The sequence below is a fragment of the Aedes aegypti genome, chromosome 2, assembly GCF_002204515.2.
Source record: "Aedes aegypti strain LVP_AGWG chromosome 2, AaegL5.0 Primary Assembly, whole genome shotgun sequence".
Taxonomy (NCBI): Eukaryota; Metazoa; Arthropoda; class Insecta; order Diptera; family Culicidae; genus Aedes; species Aedes aegypti.
Genome location: NC_035108.1, coordinates 188,373,887 through 188,396,492, shown reverse-complemented (window position 1 = coordinate 188,396,492; position 22,606 = coordinate 188,373,887). Strand labels below are relative to the sequence as shown.

General features: G+C 44.0%; 1 protein-coding gene and 1 long non-coding RNA gene across 3 annotated transcripts in view; one reads left to right on the top strand and one right to left on the bottom strand.

Annotated features, from left to right (window-relative positions):
* Positions 1–16,008, top strand: part of LOC5577292 (ankyrin-3) — a 39,824-nt gene extending 23,816 nt beyond the window's left edge. For both annotated transcript variants that reach the window (XM_001656343.2, XM_021843477.1), the window contains exons 3-9: positions 10,738–10,901; positions 10,968–11,083; positions 11,149–11,511; positions 11,580–11,733; positions 11,810–11,988; positions 12,058–12,161; positions 14,916–16,008. In XM_001656343.2, the coding sequence (XP_001656393.1) occupies positions 10,738–10,901; positions 10,968–11,083; positions 11,149–11,511; positions 11,580–11,733; positions 11,810–11,988; positions 12,058–12,161; positions 14,916–15,821 (1,986 nt within the window). In that variant the 3' untranslated portion in view covers positions 15,822–16,008. The remainder of the gene's footprint in view (positions 1–10,737; positions 10,902–10,967; positions 11,084–11,148; positions 11,512–11,579; positions 11,734–11,809; positions 11,989–12,057; positions 12,162–14,915) is intronic.
* Positions 15,915–16,259, bottom strand: LOC110676265. The gene is made up of 2 exons (XR_002500221.1): positions 16,146–16,259; positions 15,915–16,102 (listed from the first exon to the last, which is right to left on the bottom strand). It is a non-coding gene; the product is annotated as an uncharacterized LOC110676265 (long non-coding RNA).
* Between the last annotated feature and the right edge of the window lie 6,347 nt (positions 16,260–22,606).

Below are 22,606 nucleotides of genomic sequence, written 5' to 3'. Positions count from 1 at the left end.
TTTAATGATCCATCCATTTGTATTTTACAAAAAGTGCGGAGTGCATGTAGAAAAGAAATTTGTATGTTGTAAGTTTTTTGTTAGTGCCGCAAGTTGGTCAGAAGTGCAATTGATCACATAGTTCAAAACCATCATGAGTTAACAGCGAGTGCGTGAGGTTATTGAAAATTTGGAGTTATAAAGCTGTATCTACAACTGACAATGACTTTTAATCTGGAAGTGATTAACCTGATTTTTCAAGTCGATTGGTCTTTCGAGGTCCTCGAGGTCCTGGTTGCTGAGTCGCATACAGCCATTTGACTATTTCTAATTTGGTGAGATCTTTCATATTTATACTCCTATCATTCAAAAGGTTTCATTGGTGTGGTTTGCACGTTGCAAATCTGACTATATAAGCTTTTTCATATATTTTTTAGATTTTTTTTGTAATTAAAATTCGATCCGGTCTGACTAAACATCGAGCAGTTGATGTTGTCACAATTAATAATGAGGTTGTTCCAATCACCGTAATTTAATCTACGATTTGCGAATATTGTTATGGTTTGAAACGTTTATAAAAGTTAATAAAGGGGGGGGGCTTAACCTGAATGTTTTCTTCTCGTTGCAGAGAGCGAGTAACGGCGCTTTAGCCTAGGCTTCCGAGCCAGGACATAAGGAAGAAATACCTGTGTCCCATCCCTGGAAAAAGAGCAACAATGGAGCGTGCATTTAATTTCTTAGCAACGCCACTCCCAACGATTTAAACTTTCCCCCTGAAATGAGACGGTTGGTACGGTTGTCCCCGTTTCTTCCTTAATGAGATTCAAAATTCTACGTCTATCATATTATTCATAAGTGGATAATCTGATCGCCGTGGACTTTTGAGTTATCTTCCAAACCAAGTCTGCACAGTGGGCCTGGCCATTTTAGTATTTGTATCATATCACTGATATGCTGCAAATATTAATGCTGACAAGAAAATACTAGAAGAAATTCCAGTATTTCCAGGATGCTCTTCAATATTGGCTGTGCAAGCGCTTAGTTTAGATTAGATTAGATTACATTAGATTAGATCTCGTGGTTATGTTATGTCGCTGTTCTATTCAGTGAAAACTGTGATTTTTCGTGAATTTGTAGATGTTTAAACTGAATCTGTTGTGGAAGAAAACATAAACATTCCTTGCTCTATCCTTGCGGGCATAAATTGAATCAACGGTTGTATGCTAAGATAAAGATCGGACAACTGGGTATAGAATTTAATCCAGTTTGTGATCCAGTCGCTGATTGGTTGATTTTGATGTCTCCGAGTGTAGGGCTGCGTGTAGAAAATTACCATCGGACGCGTTTGTTTTGCCTGTGTTGCCGGATTACCTTGATAGGTTGTTATTATTTGAGGGTGTTCATAATAGTTCGTGTCAACTAGCCGACTGATGTGCATCAAAGAAAATAGTGAAGCAAAATCAGCTTGAAAATATAAGAAATTAAGGTGCAAGTAAAAATTAAGCGAATATCAAAAATGAAAAAGCAGTTTTCATCCTTAAAATCAACAAATCGAAAAAAATAAAAACACACAGCCTTTTTATTTTGGAAATAAAAGAGCTGTGTGTTTTTATTTTTTTTCGATTTGTCGATTTTAACCGTGAAAACTGCTTTTTCACTTTTGACATTTGCTCTATTTTTACTTGGACCTTAAGTGCAAAGCTTTTAATTGTGTACGGGACAGTAAATTGCATCCGAATCATCATTTTTTTTAATGAAATGGTGTACCGTCTTCCACATGAATGGCATCTATGTTTAGCGTAACATGCTAGGGTGGGAAATTTCAAACTGGCTCATGGATGAAAAGAAGAACAACTAAAAAAAGCCAGTTGTCCGATCTTATCTTAGGTCAAAAGAAGAATGAGCGAAGAAGCAGAAATTGGTCTGCTTTTATAGTTTGCTTCCCAACCCACGTGTTTGGTTGCGTAAGAAAGGGGTCGACATTTTCACAATTTCACAAGTCTATCGTCAAAAATCAAAAGTTTTCTTAATTTGAGTAAAATGTTGTATAAATTTCCGACCGATTGGTGGGAAAGTATTGAAAATCTACCGGTAAATGGCTGAATTATTAGTACTCAAAATCTTACATAATTTCGTAACGGTCGCATTATTTTAGATTTTTACTTGACACTCAGTATATTGCCGTAAGACGTAGTTAACGTCAAAAAACTAAATAACCAAATAAATTTGGTTCCTTTCTTTAAAAACGTGTAAAAACGATTCTGGGGAATAGTTTTCTGGGAAATGTCCCATTCTGGGGAATGGGTTTCTGGGGAACGTCATTCTGGGGAATGTCGTTCTGGGGTTTGACTTTCTGGGAAATGTCCTACAACCATACCAAATGTGTCAGATTGGTATAAAAGAAACCATGGGGTTGTGAACTTCCACCTGACGCAGTTTCTGTCAGGACATGGTTGTTATATGCAGAATCTCCTGCGTGCCCCAAATGTGCTGGTGTAGAGGAAACAGCAGAGCATGTCGTGTTTAATTGCCCCCGTTTCATTGTTGTGCGAGATCGCAAGCTCGCTACCTGCAGAAGGTACGCGTTTTCCGACAATATAATAGAGCGAATGTGTGCGGATGCCGAGTGCTAGAATGTCACTCACTGTTCACCGCAACAGCCCATTGTAGTGGAAACCCCTGTCGATAGAGATCATGAGCCACTACCTATGCCCACTGGATCGCTTGACGTCGGCAAAACTTCAAACTCCATGACAAGGGAGAAACGATAAACAACAGATAAGAGTGATAAGAGGATTGTTTATTGCGATAGTCGATATTTGATTCATTAGATTGAGAAGTTGAAAGTGTTTTTTGGATTATTACTATTTGTGAAGGTGAATTATAAAATTTGTAACTTAAGTCTAGATTAAAACTTACACGATAATTAAAACTTACAGGCTAAATTTGAAACGTTAAAACCTAGTTGTGCGTGAGATTAAAAATAGTACGGAGACTGAATTGTGAGTAGAGCATGAATTTGTCATTGAACGTATCCTAAATGAAAAATATATTTTAGCTTAAGCTGATCAAACGCAAATTGGAGTTAAAGATCTTGCTGGAAGAACTCCTACCGAACTCCTCCCACAACATTCTTAAGAATTCACCGGATCATGATGAACTCACTGTCGAATGTGCGACAAACCCGGTCGCAAACGAGGTTCCAGCAGGCGAATGCTAACCTCAACCCGGGTGACGACGACAAGGCTTCGAGTAAGGGTTCGGAAGATTCTTTTATCCCATCCAGAGTGGATGAAGACGGAGGTGAGTTGTGCGATTGTGCTGGCTGCAATCGGCCGAATAATACGGAGCGATACATGGTTCAGTGTGGGAAATGTGAGCGCTGGTACCACTTCACCTGTGCCAACGTGAACACGGCCACGGTACACTCTGTTAGCTTCGTTTGTGCGGTATGTATGCCTGTCGTGTCCGAACCGGCACATAGCCAGATAAGCGGTATTTCGGGTACGTCGAGTGCTCATAGATCCCGAGTAGAACGTGAATTGCAGCGTCTGGAAGAAGAGCGGAAGTTGCTCGAGGACCTGAATCGCGAGCGGATTGCAAGGGAACGAGCGTTGAACGAGAAGGAACTCCAGGAGAAGCTGGAGCAGGGTAAGCAGTTTATCGCACGCAAACATGAACTGCTAAATCGGAAAGACGGCGAAGAAGGAAACAGTGTGCGGAATATGCGGAGCAGCCAGAGGAGTGCGAAGCGCACCGAAGATTGGGTACGGCAGACGAAGGCAGCTGATGAGGTAATCGGTGGACAGATACCTGCGTCATCGTCTGTGAATGCTGATTTGTCGGTATGTGCGTCCTCAGGAAATCTGCAAGTAGTACACCCTTCCTCAACTCCGTTGAGAATTCCACCTGCTATTTCCTCACCTGTCGGTGATGGCAGGGTTGATGTGAGATTAGAAGCGAAGTCGATCCCTCGGACCTTGGGAAGCATCACCATCGGCTCTGAAGATTCTATTGAAGGCGCTGTCGGAGGAGACGCGGAAAAGGACGTTCAGAGAAAGGGACTGTCAGATTTGCCGTTCGTCGATCTTCAGCCCTATGCAGATCTGCTAAAGGTTGAAGAAATCGCTCCAAGTGCTAGTGCTAGCGTCATGCGAACAGCTGCTGAAAACCCAACTAGAAGCAGCAGAGCAACGCGAAAATGAATCACATCGTCTACGGAACGAAGCGATGAAGGAGTATTGGGACCTGCACGATGAAGTTCAAAAGTTCATCAGTGGTACCCGAGATGGGCTGGGAGATAGCGGTTGTTCTCCTCCTTTGCCTCCTCCGCCTGCGTCTTGGTTTGAACCTACGAATGGGCAAAACATTGAAAATTCAATTCGCGTCGATTCAAATCATGCATTTCCACCTCCGCCTCCTCCATTGTCGGTAGATTCTGGTTTGCTCAATCGTCAACAGGAATATGTGACTCAACCTGGATCGTGTGGTGTTGGAATGATGAACGAACCTGTCCCCATTCCTCCTACTTCGAATATGTTCCCTTCCGTGCCAACAACCCATCGGCAAATACCCTCGCCGACTCTGGTGCCGGCTCAGTTTGGACCAACGCCCCAACAGATTGCCGCTAGACAAGTAGTCACCAGAGAGCTTCCGATTTTCTCCGGCGATCCGGTCGATTGGCCGCTATTTATTAGCAGCTACCAGCATTCAACACAGATTTGTGGGTACACTGATTCAGAGAACCTTCTGCGTTTGCAGCGAAGCCTGAAAGGTAGTGCGAAAGATTCGGTTAGCAGTTTTTTGCTCCACCCGTCAACGGTGCCCCAAGTCATGTCCACTCTGCAACAGTTGTACGGCCGTCCGGAACAGATCGTCAACAATATGATCGCCAAGGTTCGAGCAACACCTCCACCGAAGCCCGACCGGTTGGAGACGCTGGTCAGTTTCGGACTGATAGTACAAAATCTGTGCGGACACTTGAAAGCGGTTGGGCTAGAGAGGCATCTAGCAAACCCGATTCTTCTGCAGGAGCTGGTGGACAAGCTACCAGCAACGGTAAAATTCAGCTGGGCGCTTTACCAAGAGCAAGTTCCAATGGTGGATCTGAACGTATTCAGCGACTACATGGCGAAGGTGTCTTCGGCGGCTAGTGGCGTAACGCAGCTTGCAAGTATCCCACAAAAAGCTGTGAAAGAAGAACGAAGCCGACCAAAGGACAGATCGTTTGTGAACGCGCACGTGACTTCAGAGCAGCCGAAAGCAAATCACCGAGAAGTGACGCAAAAAGCGGGATCCGGATCCAACAGTGGACATTTGAACGAGAAGGGTGCCAAATCTTGTTCCGTATGCAACGTCGAAAGCCACCAAATCGAAAACTGCTCATCGTTTAAAAGGCTGGATTTAGACGGTAGATGGAAGGCAGTGAAAGCAAACAAACTGTGCGCTCGTTGTCTCACGTCACATGCTCGGTGGCCATGTAAAGGAGAAGTTTGCGGAATCAACGACTGCCCAAAGCGACATCATCGTTTACTTCACTTCGAACCTCCAGCGACTTCTAAGACTACTAGTGCGGTGGTCTCAGTTCATCGTCAGCTGTCGTCATCCACGCTCTTCCGCATCCTGCCAGTGACCTTATTCGGGGCAAAGGGACAATTCAACACCTTCGCTTTCCTAGACGACGGATCGTCAGTAACACTCGTCGAGCGATCGATCGCTGAAGCTCTTGGTGCCAGCGGAGAAGTTGAGACTCTGAACATCGAGTGGACCGGAGGTATAAACAAGACGATCGCCGGAACAGAGGTCGTCACGATGGAGATTTCCGAGGCTGGTGTCAACAAGCGGTACAAGTTGTCCGAGGTCTACACGGTCGACAATCTCGGCTTACCACAGCAGACCACAGACTATACTGAGCTTGCTAGTCGATACACACATCTCAAAAAGCTGCCGGTGAAAAGCTTCAGGTTTGCTGTACCAGGAATCCTAATCGGACAAAGCAACGTTCATCTTCTCGCTACACTGAAGTTGCGTGAAGGGAAGTTAAATGAACCGATTGCAACGAAGACCAGGATTGGATGGGCAGTGTGTGGCAGTCTACGGAAACCACGAGCTAACACAATACACAGACAACTACATGTGCAAGCCAAACCGAACACAGAGGATCTCCACGAGTATGTCAGTCGCTTTTTCGACATCGAGAGTTTGGGTGTAGCTCTTGTGCCTACCGTGAAAGGTGTGGAAGAACAACGTGCCTACAGTATCCTGGATGCGACCACACGCCGGTTGAACAGCGAGAAGTTTGAGACAGGCCTGCTCTGGAAGCATGACTACGTAGAATTTCCAGACAGTCGGCCGATGGCGGAACGACGCTTCAGGTTCCTGGAAAAGCGTTTAGCTCGAGACCCGCAGCTTTACGACAGTGTTCGTCAGCAAATAGCTGACTTTAAAGCCAAGGGTTACATACACGAAGCGACAGCGGAGGAAATTGAAGGATTCGACCTGCGTCGCACATGGTTCTTACCGATTGGAGTCGTCGTGAATGAAAAGAAGCCTGGGAAAGTTCGAGTGATCTGGGACGCAGCTGCGAAAGTTGACGGCGTATCATTGAACTCCATGTTACTAAAGGGTCCGGATCTTCTTACTCCGTTGCTATCCGTGATGTTTCCGTACCGGGAGCGTCAAGTCGCAGTGTCCACAGACATCAAAGAGATGTTTCTGCAAATCTCGATCCGGCCGGAAGATCGTAGCGCCTTACAGTTTCCCTACAGGGATTCTCCTGAACTGCCAATGAGTACGATGGTGACCGACGTGGCAATATTCGGAGCAGCATGTTCCCCCGCACATTCGCAATTCATCAAGAACTTAAACGCATCAGAACAAGAAGCAGAATTTCCCAGAGGTGCAGCGGCGGTAAAGAAAAGGCATTACGTGGATGACTACGTGAACAGTCACGATACGGCGGAAGAAGCTACCGAGGTGGCGAAAGAAGTGATCGAGGTGCACAAGCGTGCGGGATTTCATATTCGAAATTGGATGTCTAGTGACAGAAGCGTGGTTGAACAGCTAGGGGAACCGAATCAGAAAACTGCAAAAGCCATGCTATCGGAAAAGGACACCGGGCTTGAACGGGTGTTAGGAATGACGTGGAGACAAGATGAGGATGTCTTCATCTATACGTTGCAGTTTAGCGAGAAGGTGCGTATTCTGATGGAAAATACCACGATTCCTACGAAAAGGGAAATGCTTCGGCTCGTCATGAGCATCTACGATCCATTAGGGCTAGTGGCATCATTCGTAGTCCACGGGAAAATTCTCATCCAAGAAGTGTGGCGGTCCAAAATAGATTGGGATAGCTGTATTTCCGAAGAGATTGCCACATACTGGACAGATTGGATCGCTGTGCTCAAGAGGATGGATGGATTGCGTATACCACGGTGCTACTTCTCAGGATACGACCCAGCAAGCTTCAAAACCCTTGAGTTACACATTTTTGTGGACGCGAGCGTACAGGCTTTTGCAGCAGTAGCATACTTCCGGATCGTAGACCAGGGACAGATACGAGTCGCACTTGTCTCATCGAAAACGAAAGTCGCTCCACTTAGAGGACTTTCAATACCACGGTTGGAGCTGATGGCAGCGTTGCTTGGAGCTCGTCTACGCAGGACTGTTGAGGAAAACCACACGCTGAAGGTACAAAAAACCTGCTTCTGGAGCGATTCATCTACGGTTTGTTCGTGGATCAGGTCTGAAACGCGTCGATATCGTCAGTTTGTCGCTTTCAGAGTCGATGAAATATTGAGTCTCTCCAAAATTGATGAGTGGCAGTGGATTTCGACGAAGATCAATGTTGCAGATGAAGCCACCGAGTGGGGGAAAGGTCCGTCGTGTAATGTGGACAGCCGCTGGTTCCAGGGTCCTGAGTTCCTCTACAGCAACAGTGCAGATTGGTCGATGGCTCCAGACGAAGATACGGATGAAAGTGATATGGAACTACGGGAGGCGTACGTCTTCAGTCATCATATCAAGAAGCTAATGATAGACATTAACAGATTTTCGCGGTTTGAGCGAATGTTGCGTTCTCTAGCATATGTCCACCATTTCGTGGACAGCCTACGCTACAAAAAGGCTAATGGATCTGCAGATTCCGCCGGCTTGACGAGTGCAGAGCTCCAAAAAACAGAAAGAACGTTGTGGTCGATTGCTCAGTCCGAGGCGTTCCCTGAGGAAGTTGCGACCCTGAAGCAGAACCCGAATCGAAGCACTGGACAACAGAAGTAGATAGAAGCATCCAGCAGTATTGTGAAACAGTCACCATTCGCCGATGAATACGGAGTATTGCGGGTAGGCAGCAGAGCAGCAGAAGCGGAGATACTCACGTACGATGCAAAGTTTCCGATTATTCTGCCGAGAAACCATCGGATTACCGAACTTCTGTTGGACTTTTATCATCGAAAGTACGGTCATGCCAACGATGAGACCGTAATCAATGAAGTGCGGCAGAAGTTCCAAGTGCCACGTTTGCGAGTGGAAATTCGTCTAGCCAGGAAACGTTGCATGTGGTGCCGCGTCTACAAATCCACGCCAGTTTGTCCTAAAATGGGACCGCTGCCTGCGGTACGATTGCAACCGCATGTACGCCCGTTTACCTTTGTTGGAGTAGATCTTTTTGGACCGTATCTGGTGAAGGTTGGACGCAGCGTGGCAAAACGATGGGTTTGCCTTTTCACCTGTCTCACGGTCAGGGCTATTCATCTGGAGGTAGTTGCCAATTTGTCCACGGATGCGTGCAAGAAAGCGATCAGAAGGTTCATAGCACGACGTGGCTCTCCTCAAGAAATATATTCTGACAGCGGCACAAATTTCATCGGAGCGAATCGGGACCTTCAAGACGAGTTCAGAAGGATGTCTACGGAATTGGGGAGCACTTTTACGAATGCTCATACGCAATGGCGGTTCAATCCTCCAGCTGCACCGCATATGGGAGGCTGTTGGGAGAGAATGGTACGGGCAGTGAAGACAGCTCTAGGGTGCGTTCCGGTAGTACGGAAGCTGGACGACGAATCGTTCGCGACGGTGTTAGCTGAAGCAGAAAGTATGGTCAACTCCAGACCACTTACGTTCATCCCTCTGGAAACGGCCAATCATGAATCATTGACGCCAAACCACTTTCTGCTGTTAAGTTCGAATGGCGTACGAGAACCCGAGAAATTTCCGACGGATGCAGGGATGGCGCTGAGAAGTAGTTGGAACACGGTGAAGCATACGCTGGACAACTTCTGGCGCCGTTGGGTGGTAGAGTATCTACCAACTATTATACGTCGGACGAAGTGGTTCCGAGATGTGAAGGCGATCGAGGTTGGAGATCTAGTTCTTGCAGTGGACGAAAATGTGAGGAACCGGTGGATACGTGGACGAGTGATCCAAATGATTCCGGGAAAGGATGGCGTGCCGCGTAGAGCGGAAGTGCAGGTATCGGGCGGAACGTTGAAGCGGCCTGTTACGAAGTTGGCTGTGCTGGACGTGATAAGGTCTGGTGACGCCGGACCAGATGTTAAGGCGACACGGGGGGGGAGGATGTTCACCGCAACAGCCCATTGTAGTGGAAACCCCTGTCGATAGAGATCATGAGCCACTACCTATGCCCACTGGATCGCTTGACGTCGGCAAAACTTCAAACTCCATGACAAGGGAGAAACGATAAACAACAGATAAGAGTGATAAGAGGATTGTTTATTGCGATAGTCGATATTTGATTCATTAGATTGAGAAGTTGAAAGTGTTTTTTGGATTATTACTATTTGTGAAGGTGAATTATAAAATTTGTAACTTAAGTCTAGATTAAAACTTACACGATAATTAAAACTTACAGGCTAAATTTGAAACGTTAAAACCTAGTTGTGCGTGAGATTAAAAATAGTACGGAGACTGAATTGTGAGTAGAGCATGAATTTGTCATTGAACGTATCCTAAATGAAAAATATATTTTAGCTTAAGCTGATCAAACGCAAATTGGAGTTAAAGATCTTGCTGGAAGAACTCCTACCGAATCTCCCACAACACTCACATTATGCTTCAATTGCAGCGCCTATGGCTGCAGTGGATTAGCCCTGCCGAGGCTGTTTCCTTGTAACATTGTTTAAGTCGGCTAGGAGAAGCAGTTTGTCTAGCCTTCTTCTGCTACAAGTGTTGTGCTATATGCACTGGCCCCTCCCGGAGGGACACCGTAAGGTGGTTCCGGGGAGGTGAGAGTCTGAGGCCAAGGGTAATGTCGGTGCACTCTGTATACCAATTGATCAATTCAGCGAGAATTGCTTACGTACCTTGCATGGACTGGTTTTAGTGGGTCGTGGGTGGTGCGGCATCCTCACACTCCCTAAGGCGACCTCCACAAATTACGTAACGCTCTAGGGGGAGGGGGAGTAGGCTTAAGCGTTACGGCTCATACAAAATTATAAAAATTTTCATACAAAAAGCGTTACGGAGGGGGGAGGAGTCAAAAATTTTCAATTTTAGCGTTACGTAATAAATGGACGTCGCCTAAGTTACCTTCTCAGGCGTCTGTTTGCAGATTTCCCCCTTGTAAAAAAAAGATTAAACTTCTCTGAACCACTTTTTACTGATATAGATTTCTGATAACTCTAACAAGAGATACTAACAGACAAGTTCCCAACTAGTGATGGAAGAATAATATTTTTCATATGAAAACTGAATGTTATTTTTGTGCATTAACGTTGTTTCCCTTTATTTTTCTATTTCCAGTACGAGAATATCCTAGCAATACACGACGAGACAGGCTACAACCTACTTCAGAAGAGCGTGGGGTTAAATCATATAGAACTGGCCAGATGGTTGCTTCAGAGACACCGCCCAGATGTTAATAGGAGCTCCTGCTCGTTGCCTCTTCACATTGCATGCCTAAAAGGGTAAGTGAAAGCTGCGCAGTAATTGTCGTTACTGAATATAGCATGAAATCCTCTCTGAAATTGTAGTTATGAAGAATGTGTTGAACTTCTGCTGAAACATGGAGCAAGGATTGATACGGAAGCTAGAATGTGCTTCCCCGGTGCGCATTCTCATAATTGTGAAGAAAGTGGAAAATACAAAAGTAAGATAACGATAACGGCACTTTACTCGAGAAATTTTTAAACCCGCCTTTGAATTGCTTCACAGATCAAGGGGACGACGTGGGCGTCTGTGAGCGGCCTAACACAAAGCTTCAGAATGCAGTTTGCTACGCCATCGACGGGGACCAGATAAATGTGCTCAACATCCTCGCCCAGAAGATGGAGGAACCCTGGATGCCATTCCGGGTGCGGAAACCGTTGTTGCACATCGCGTGCGAACGGGGTGCCTGGAAGTGCGTCCAACATTTAGTTCAAACCCGATCCGACGAGATCAACCTCATCAAGGACGAGTACTACCCAATCCATCAGGCTGTGCTGCATGACGGACGGTTCCTGGAATTGCTCATCCAGCATGGTGCCATTACGACAGTGCGAACGTGCACCCAGCAGATGACGCTGCTGCATGTTGGTATGTTGATTGATTTTTGAATTCCTGATGAATACTCTACAAGTTTCCACTTGTTGGTTACTTCACAGTTATCCTAGCGGCGAGGAAATCTGCAGAAGATACCCTCACCACTATCCGAATACTGCTGGAACGTGGCTGTAAAGAACTAATCAACAGTCCAGATTCGCTGGGCAATACTCCACTGCATGCAATCATTGTACGCTATGCGCTAGAGGAAGCTAGGTAACCTATCTACTTCAAACTACTTCTGGGAAGAAAAGTTGCTATTAACTTTGATCATTCTTTATTTTTCATCAAGGTACGGCTATGACAAGTGGAACAAGTGGGATGTGCTACATTTGGTGCGCTTTCTGCTGCAGAACGGTGCCAAGAGCTCAATCAACCAGGCCGGTAACAGTGCGCTGGCTTGCGTCTTTCGCCATATTAGAGACTGGGAAGTGTGCTATGAACTGCTGAATATGCTGATCAAGGAAGGAGGTACTCTCGGAAGATGGGATGAGGTTGTATGGTTTTGTATAATTCACAATGTCGTTAAAACTTTTACAGGAGATCCGAACATCGTTGGACGAGATGGCTCCGTTCCGATTATGGTGTGCTTGGTGCCACTGATCAATAAGGACCCGCTTCACCATTTCACCCATTCGATGAAGGTGAGTGTGTTGCGTAATGAATTGTGTGTTAAATATAGCTATTTATTTGCAAATTAATGTAGTCCATTCTAGACTGTATTCGAAAAAAATTAGACTCGTAGAAAAAAGAGTCGCCAAAATTTAATTTTCAAATGAATACAAATTTTCAGGAAATGATCGTCAACATTGTTGTTCTTCTTCTTCTTTCTGGCCTTAACGTCCCCACTGGGACAGAGCCTGCTTCTCAGCTTAGTGTTCTTATGAGCACTTCCACAGTTATTAACTGAGAGCTTACTATGCCAATGACCATTTTTGCATGTGTATATCGTGTGGCAGGTACGATTATACTCTATGCCCTGGGAAGTCGAGAAAATTTCCATCCCGAAAAGTTCCTCGACCAGTGGGATTCGAACCCACGACCCTCAGCTTGGTCTTGCTGAATAGCTGCGCGTTTACCGCTACGGCTATCTGGGCCCCTTTGTTGTTAGTATTTGCAGTTCTTTAGTTCTCCGCGCACCTTTTTCGGAAGAATTAGATGGCCATCTAAACACAACGCTTTCTATTTATATGCAATGCCTAGCCCGAGAGCGCATTAGCCGCAGGATTGATTAAAACTCCTCTGCGATGCAAAGATGAGGCGATTTTGCCGTTTTTCTGAGGAGTAAAAACTGAACTCAAAATTTTCAACACAGCGAGTGAGAGTGCAAATAAAAGCGAGGATTTTTTCTGGTATTCTCTCTATTTTTACGATGCTTACGTCTACTCACGCTTAAAAAAAACTCTTGAGTGTCTTTTAGTTTTTGCCTTGAACGACTTGAAATCTTCGAAGGCGTGAATCTTGCTGTTCAAGAAATAATCCGTTAGAGTAAGGTGGGGCAAAAGTTCGACCTTAGTGGTATAATCAAAGTTTCCAGGAAAATAATAGCAGATGAAACATAACAAATACCATACAGCGAACCTTCAACATATTGGCTATAACTTTGCTGAACAAACTTGTGTCAAAATATTTACCCATTTTTAGTTATAACAGTTTCAAAGTTGATTGTCTTAAACGAACTTTTGCCCCACCGATGGGGCAAAAGTTCGAATCTACTGTGGGGCAAAAGTTCGTTGGCTAAAACACAAAATATCAATACTTTTATGCCAGGCATAACAGCCGTAAACTTATGTTTGCCGAAAAATACACACTAAATATTTATCAAAAAATGCCCAAAACAGGGTTAATTGTAATACACCCAAAAAATAGCAGTTTTTCGCAAAACTAAGTGAAAATGTAAATTTTTTGTGACATTTTTCGCACGATCAGGCAAATTTCGCTAAATTTGAAGATAATATGTAGATTTTAGGAAATTTGAAAAATTTTCCGTGGGTTTATACATGGGTCGAACTTTTGCCCCGCAGATTCGAACTTTTGCTTCGCTATGAGCCAAAAATTGATTCCAACTATTTATGGAAAAACATATACACGTCAAAGCATCCTTATGATAGGCCTAGAAACGCCCTTACATAAAATATTGAAAAATATTTTATCTTTATTTGATTCCATGCATCGAAAGTTTGACCAAATATTACAATATTAACGTCGAAAAACAACAAATAGCCATAACTTTTCCAAATCTTAATCGATTTTTATGATATTTGGAGTGAGAGTCTCTTACTTTAATAGCATTCGAACCACCATGACATTTCTAAGTTTTGATTTGATTTGAGCTAGAAATCTTAAAAAGAAACTCTTGCCCCACTCGAACTTTTGCCCCACTCTACTCTACACGCTTGCTCGCATCATCCAAGAACGTCATAAAATAGCGATTTACACCTAGGTAGGAAACCTCAACTGGCCTGAGGTTTCTTGAATTTAAAATATCTTCCAGACTTCTTCCGGTTCTGACCCTCTTGCTGGGTTGATAAACTATTGCAGAGCAATTAAGTAAAGCATCTCGCTTGACTGATTGCTAGCAGTAAAATGAACATTTTATTGAACATATCTTAGCAACTAATAACATTTCAATGGGTCACTACACAAAAAACTTCCTCTCTCTTTCACACTTTCATAAAATTTGTAAACAACAAGGCCAGTAAACGTCAAAATCCCATACAAAATCGAAACAGTGCAGAGACCTATGGACCGATGCACGAGTTCACTATCTGACGTTTGAGCGGTGCCGTGTTATTTACGTTACCATGGCAACGAGTGATTTAGTGAACTCGTGCATGGATCGATGCACGAGTTCACTATTTGACGTTTGAGCGGTGCCGTGTTATTTACGTGACCATGGCAACGAGTGAATTCGGCACTGCTCAAACGTCAAATTAGTGAACTCGAAAATTTTCCGAAGACACTACCCCAGAAATATCACGTTTAAGAGTGCTACAGAATTAAGTTCACGATTTCGGCCTATCGAAATACTGTGCGAAGTTCGATTTTTGACCACCTTCGTCGCGTCGCGAGTCACTTCGCTATAGTGCGCATCTATGCCCTCTGCCGTGTGCATTATGCGCACTATTGAGAATCGAGTTGCGACGCGGCGAAGTTAATCAAAAATCAAATTTCGCACGTTGGTTAACCCATTTTCTAACGCAAAGCTGGATAATTGACTTCAAACGGTTCATGAGTACGCATCGCTCTTCTGGGGTTCAAGCTGTAAAACAAATTTAACATTCTTCAGTTAAATGAAATATTATTATATAATCCTACCGCAGGTTTCTCCACCAGTGATATAACAAATTCCAATAACTACATATCCTCGTTTGTGTTCTTCTCTTCCTCCCTGCCAGGTGTGCTATCTAAACTGCATTCGAATACTGCTGCAGAATGGTGCCAACCCGAACTGTTCGTACCGCTCGAATCTGACGCCGCTACATGTGCTGATTTTTACTGTGTCGGAAAATTTTACCCTCAACTGTGATACGCAGAAGCGCGCCAATTTTGACTTCATTAAAAATATACTGATACTACTGCTGCAATACGGGCTGGATTGTAATATCACGACCCAGCACATTTTGCAGTCAGTGGTCGATATGATCGCCAATGTACGTACCTGCCCGGACATACTGTGCGTCTACGAGCTACTTCTGGTGCTGATTCAGTATGGAACGGATCCAAACATTACCCTGAGCAATAAGCTGATAATGAGCGGTAGCAGTAGTTCGTCGATGAATTACGTCAATGATTTCATAAACTTCGGTGGCATGAGAGCTGTCGGAGGAAGTGATGGAGCCGGTCCAAGCGGGAGTGGAGCAGCAGGACCAGCCACAGCTAACGTGGCTGGAGCTGCAAGTAATGGTAGCGGAAGTGACAATCTACGTAGCTCATTTCGAAATAATGCACGTAACTATTTACTGTTCTATTACATTATGCTCATCACTCGGAAGGAGTTTATCCTGCTCGATCGCGAGCAAACCTATCAACGTATTATCTACCTATTTTACTATTCAATGAAGCACGATACGCTATTCAACTGCCTCAAATCGCTGCACAATCTGTTTATAGCGCAGGTTCCGAACAAATCTATCGATAACCTGAGGCACCTGATAATCACACTCTATAAGAAACCTCGTAGTCTAAAACAGCTCTGTCGGGTGTGTATATTCAATAGCTTAGACAAGAAACTGGCACCGAGCATAAATAGGCTCAATTTGCCGCTGCCCCTAAAAGAGTACGTACTAAACTTCGAAGGGTAGACGAACTGTATTGACCCTTAAATCGCTGTACACACCCCGTAATCTCTCTCTATGAATATAAGTGTCCACGTTTTCAGTGTTAGATATTGTGTAAATAAGAAATCAATCCGATCAGAAGCTAAATAAAGAAAAACAATCACTACCAGATGCTAAAACAGGATAACACAGAAAAAATAACAGTCACTTATCAATACATCACGATAAAGCAAAGGTTAACTGATTACAGGTGAAACGGTTGGTCAACTATTTTGCCCACGGCACCCTCTATTTGCTCCTTTTTCCTCTCACACAAACATGTTTCGTATCTACCACGGAAATAGAAACCTAGCAACACAAGAAACCTTTTTCGCTTTATCTCAATGCAGTCAAGAGAAAACTCAGTGTGGTCATGCAAAACCTTATCGTGTTTTAAGATCTATTATTGAAATACATCAAAAATAAGACTCTTAGCAGTTTTTACTATGAAGTGATGACAATCCTTTCTCCAAAAAATGTTGGTTTACGTCTTTCTATTTCAGTTATTTGATGTTTTACTTTACATCTATATGCTATTGATCTGTACTTAATAGTTTTATGATGATGACAAGGACGCATTTTACGCGCAGCTCGATCGCGAGTACGACAGCTGCCCGCCCAAACCACGACGTCAAAATCATCATAGGAGATTTTAGCGCTCAAGTTAACCAGGAGGAGGAGTTCAGACCGACTATTGGAAAGTTTAGCGCCCACCGGCTGACGGACGACAACGGCCTACGGCTAATAGATTTTGCCGCCTCCAAGAATATAGTCATTTGTAGCTCCTGTTTGCAGCACAGCCTCCCGTATCGGTGATGGTGAAACTGCGCTCAAAACTATCCGTCATCAACGATGTACGGCACCGACGCCCGCCTCAGTACAATCCAGCGCGACTAAAACAACCGGATGTTGCCAATGCGTACGCGCAGCATTTTGAAGCAGCGTTGTCGGATGAGGGCGAGCTCGATAGCGCCCCTCTTGAGGACTGCTGGAGGACTTACAAAGCAGTAATTACGACGAGAGCATTGTCGGATACGTGGAACGGAGTTCAAGAAACGATTGGTTCGACGAGAAGTTACCGGAGGATTTAGAGGAGAAGAATGCAGCGCGGGCTGCAATGCTGCAGCATTGCTGTACCGTTCTCAAGCAACGTGAAAGTTCTGTCGGAAGCGCAACACATTCCGCAAAGACTTCATGCCGCGAACTGAAATGTGCAAGGATAGAGGATGGCCGCATCTTGATGGACGGACGCGTGGTGATCGAAAGGTGGAAGCAGCACTACGATAAACACGGGTGTTGGATTGGCCACCTACCATATTTTTGAATCGATCGTTTAAAAGGTGGCCGATGGACAAAGATGAGAGTGTGACGTCTGTTTGTCTGTGTACCTAGTTTCTTTTTTATAAACACGTCTGTGTGCAAACCATTTTTTCAATTTTAAGCCTGATTTGCTACTGAAAAGGAATCGCTAAAGAAATTTCTCGTCGATTCCTTGCAGAAATTTTCTACAGCGACTCCCATTTGAACTGACATTTCTTTTCAACTGCGTACTGCGATCAGAAAAAGCACATTCTTGATCGATTTCTTGCAGAAATTTCCCATGCATCAAGATAGGCCGAGAAATTACTTTTCAGCAGCGCATCAGGCTTTAACCAATAATTGTTAGGTTGCTAAGTAACGAAGCACGATTTACTGACACTCGAGATTTTATGAAATTCGTTGTCGACTACACGGCTGTGCATATCTTCATTGCGGGCTGTTGATTAACCCTTAGAAAAATTTCTGACAAGATGTTTAAAAAAAACCTGACTGTTTGGTAGACTCTATATGTTTTATAATCTATCCTGACGTAATTATTGTATAAATACGATTACTGGAGGCAATCTTTAAAAAATTCAAAGATTGATTTCCGTAGTAAAAATGTTCTATCGTACAGAGGGAAGGAGGCATTGCCATTGTCCCCTCTAGCTACGCCCATGCGTGCAAGACATCGAACATCATGATCAGTATTAATGTAAACGTGGTAAAACATGACGATGATAATTTTTTGTAATGTTTAAAATAGGCTGACAAAATCGGGTCAAAAAGCTGACAAAATCGGGGGTATACAAAATCGGGGGCTGACAAAATCGGATCAGTACTGTACTCAATTGCATACGTGTGGCGTACTTAGTCAAGGTTTACCAATTCAGAAAGTTGAAATCTGAGAGGGTGCTGCCAATATCTGTTCGAGTTGGCGCGAAATGCGTCGTTTACAAAATCAGCTGCCCTCACTGCACTGTTTGCGAAACGGATTTAAAAAATGTAAAGCCCGAATCCCGAAATATTTCTAAGCTCAGGAAATAAGACACTCTTCTCAACGGAGCACATTTATGGATCCCGAGGACTACATGCGGTCCGTGGGCCGCGGATTGAGCACCACTAGACAAATTGTAAGTATGTACCAAACCCTTCAAATTCTCCACGTGGTATATGGACAGCCCATTAGAGCCTTAGCCAACCTTAGATTTTAATATCTTTGACCATTAGCGAATTTAAATTAGTCGGCATTTGCCTGAACTATAATGCTTAATCTTGAAAGCATTCATTAAAACTAAATATCGATGTTAATTTACTTTTTGTTTCAATCATCTCAAGCTTGTCGAAAAGGCTGCTTGGGCACGTCAGGAGTTAATCATCAATATTAACCTCCTTTTCCCGAGCAGCCTAGATAGCCGCGTAGTGTCGGTAGCGGTTGTTTCAACTGGCTAAGAATTAACACTACGGACTGCCTGTTCCGGTGGTAAAAGTCCACCTCACAGGTGACCACTAATTTATGGTGTGATGCGTAACGTGCCTAGGAATGAATGGTTAGGGGGGTCTAAATAAAACCTAACCGCTAACGGAGCCTGTGGGGTACCAGGGCGCCCTCCACAGTATTGAGTCCTTCCTGTGCTACCCGGAGCAATGGTGCAGGTGACCTTGTGTTTCTCCGAGATAATCGGCTGCCCTTCTTCAGTCTCTATCCTGAGGCTTAATAAGGGTGGGATTATGAATATGTTGACATTTAATTTAAATTATCACCTGTATGGATTCGCATTATGCGTTTTACACAGTGTATTCTGTGCTCTTTCGCCTTTGGCGACTTTAAATAAATACCGATCTGGTTTTTTTCGTTGCTGTTTTTTTTCATGCTGTGATTTCAAAAAGCTTAATCCTGCCTAGTTTGGGTAGTGGCTACGGTTAGGTTAGCTCAGATCAATCTTCAGCATAAAAGAACAGCAACGACCAATCTTTGCAAACTCATGCAAAATGGTGCAGCCCAAGTGGCGCTAGTTCAAGAACCCTACTTTCGTAGAGGGAATTTCTATCTAGGTAACCTTGTGGACCCAGTTTTTGCTACTTTCAGCAAACTTGAAATGGCAAACTCGCGCGCCATGCCCCGCGCATGCGTGCTTGTAAATAAAGCAATCGTTGCTACACTCACTTCTGAGTTGACGACCAGAGATGTATGTGCTGTCACAATTGATGTTTCTGTTGGTGACCTCAACAGGAAATACGTCTATTGTTCGGTATATTTACCACATGATGAACCATCCCCAACGGATGACTTCAAACGAGTTGTCGTACACTGCGTAACAAAAGGCCTTCCGCTGATTATGGGCAGTGATGCCAATGCTCATCACATCATCTGGGGCAGCTCGGATATCAATTTGAGAGGCTCCAGTCTGATGGAATACTTAAGTAGTACAGACCTTGGATTACTTAACATAGGCAATCGCCCAACCTTCATGGTTTCTAATAGAGAAGAAGTGTTAGACATAACGCTTTGCTCGAATAGAATCAGTCACGAGTTGACGAATTGGCATGTATCAGATGAGGAATCATTATCTGATCATCGCTACATCTTCTTTGAACATTCAAATGTAACTGCGCAGACTTTGCGTTTTAGGAATCCTATATTGAACTCTATATTGAATTGGTTGCGACCAAATTTCATGGTTATTCTCCGTCCATTGAAAATCCAAGTGATCTGGATGATGCCGTTGATACTACAACATCCTACATTATGGAAGCTTTTGAAGAAGCATGTCCTCTGCGGTCTGTAAAGACTACAAGAGGGACCCCATGGTGGAATTCCGATCTGACTAGACTCAGGAAACAATGTAGAAGGAGTTGGAACAGACGCCGTTCAGCTGGATCAGAGTCGTTCAAGTCGGCTCGTAAGGCTTACAAGAAGGCTCTTCGTTCTGCTGAACGATCCGGCTGGAAAAACCTTTGTACAAATGTTTCCAGTTTGAGTGAAGTCAGTCGGCTGAACAAAATCCTTGCAAAATCTAAGGATTTCCAAGTGAACGAAATTCGCTTACCTAATGGTGACTTTACTTCTTCCGATGAAGAAGTTTTAGAATGTTTATTCAATACACACTTCCCCGGATGTGTGGACATAGCATCTACGGATGAACCAAATGTCTTTTCATGTAGTTACGAGTCTCTGGCCTCGGCTCGCAGTATCGTAACTACTGAATCGATTCAATGGGCACTTAATAGTTTTGCTCCTTTCAAATCTCCAGGAGCGGATGGGATTTATCCTGTTCTGCTCCAAAAGGGATTTGAGTTTATCAAACATGTTTTGAAAAAGCTACTTGTAAGCAGTTTTGCTACCGGGTATATTCCCAGATCCTGGCGTGATATTACTATAAAGTTTATCCCGAAAGGAGGACGTGCGTCGTATGAAGAAGCGAAGAGCTTTAGACCAATCAGTCTGACCTCTTTTCTTCTGAAATGTCTGGAACGCATTATCGATCATCACATCCGTGATGTTTATTTGGCAAACATGCCTCTTTATGTGAATCAACATGCTTACCAATCTGGAAAGTCCACTGTGACTCTTTTACACAAAGTTGTATACGATATCGAGAAAGCATTCGCTAAGAAGCAATCCTACTTGGGTGTTTTCTTGGATATTGAGGGTGCCTTTGATAACGTGTCTTTCGATGCCATATTGGAAGCAGCACGAAACCATGGGCTACCTACAATGATTACCAATTGGATTCATCAAATGCTCAAAAACCGACATCTCTTCTCGACATTGCGTCAAGCAGCGATTCGAAAATTGAGTGTTTGCGGATGCCCCCAAGGGGGAGTCTTGTCACCACTTTTGTGGAATCTCGTAGCAGATACGCTATTGAGGCAACTCAATAATTGCGGTTTTCCAACACATGGATTTGCCGACGACTATCTGGCTCTGATAGTTGGTATGTGCATAAGCACCCTATTCGACCTGATGCAAAGTGCTCTTCAGGTAGTCGAGAGTTGGTGTCGCCAATATGGCCTTTCGGTTAACCCGAATAAAACATCTATTGTTCTGTTTACGGAAAGACGAAACCGCGATGGAATTCGACCTTTACGTCTTTTTGGCACTGAGATTAATGTGACTGATCAAGTAAAGTATGTCGGAGTCATTCTAGATTCCAAACTTTCATGGACACCTCACATTGATTTCAGAGTCAAAAAACCTTGCATGGCCTTCGGTCAATGCCGGCGAACCTTTGGTAAAACTTGGGGCCTCAAACCCAAATATATCAAATGGATTTACACAACAGTTGTTCGACCAATATTGGCATATGGATGTCTTGTGTGGTGGCAAAAGGGCGAAGTGAGAACAATCCAATCAAAATTGGGCCATCTCCAAAGGATGTGCTTGATGGCGATGTCTGGTGCGTTCTCTACAACTCCCACAGCAGCGCTCGAGGCCCTTTTCGACGTTGCGCCACTACACATATATCTTAAACAAGAAGCACTTTTTTGCTCTTACCGTTTATGGGTACTGGATCTACTGGAGAAAAATCCAGTGAATCGTAGATCTACACACACTTCGTTGTTTCCACTTTTGGTGAATTGGGACAAAATTGTCCTTGCTCCAAGTGATCTCACAATTGCTTGTCACTTTCCTTACAGGACATTTATCACACAATTCCCTTCACGGGAAGAGTGGACGTCTGGCTATTTGGAAAGAAGTATATCAAACAATATAGTATGTTACACTGATGGCTCCCTTCTTGAAGGTAGAGCTGGTGCAGGAGTATATTCTCGTGAGCTAAGGCTGAATCAGTTTTACTCACTTGGTAGAAACTGCACCGTTTTTCAGGCGGAAATATTTGCCCTTATGTGTGGAGTGCAATCAGCACTTCAACAGCGCGTAATGGGTAAAGTCATATACTTCTGTTCAGATAGTCAAGCTGCTATAAAAGCTCTCGCTTCGGCCAACTCAAGGTCGAAGCTTGTTATCGCATGTCGAACTCAAATTGAGGAACTGAATTCAGTCAACTCTGTAAACCTTGTATGGGTACCTGGCCATTCTTCCATCGCTGGAAATGAATTGGCTGATGAGCTAGCTCGCGATGGAGCATCGCATGACTTCATTGACCCTGAGCCGGCTATTCCAATTTCGAAGTTCTGGGTGAAGCTTCAGATAAACTCTTGGGCGGCAACTCAGCACAAGCAATATTGGAATAGTTTGGAGTCATGTCGTCAAACAAAATTGTACATTACTGAGCCATCTCCAAGGGTGGCGAAGTATTTAACAAATCTGTCAAAGCAGAATTGCAGTCTCTTGGTCAGAGCGTTGACAGGCCACTGCCGACTCAACTATCACATGGCAAATATTCAGCGTGCTGACTCATGTGTGTGTGATAGTTGTGACTCCGATTACGGAACTTCGTATCACCTGATATGTAACTGTCCAGTTTTTGCGCAAATGCGATTCCAATTACTTGGTAAACACTTAT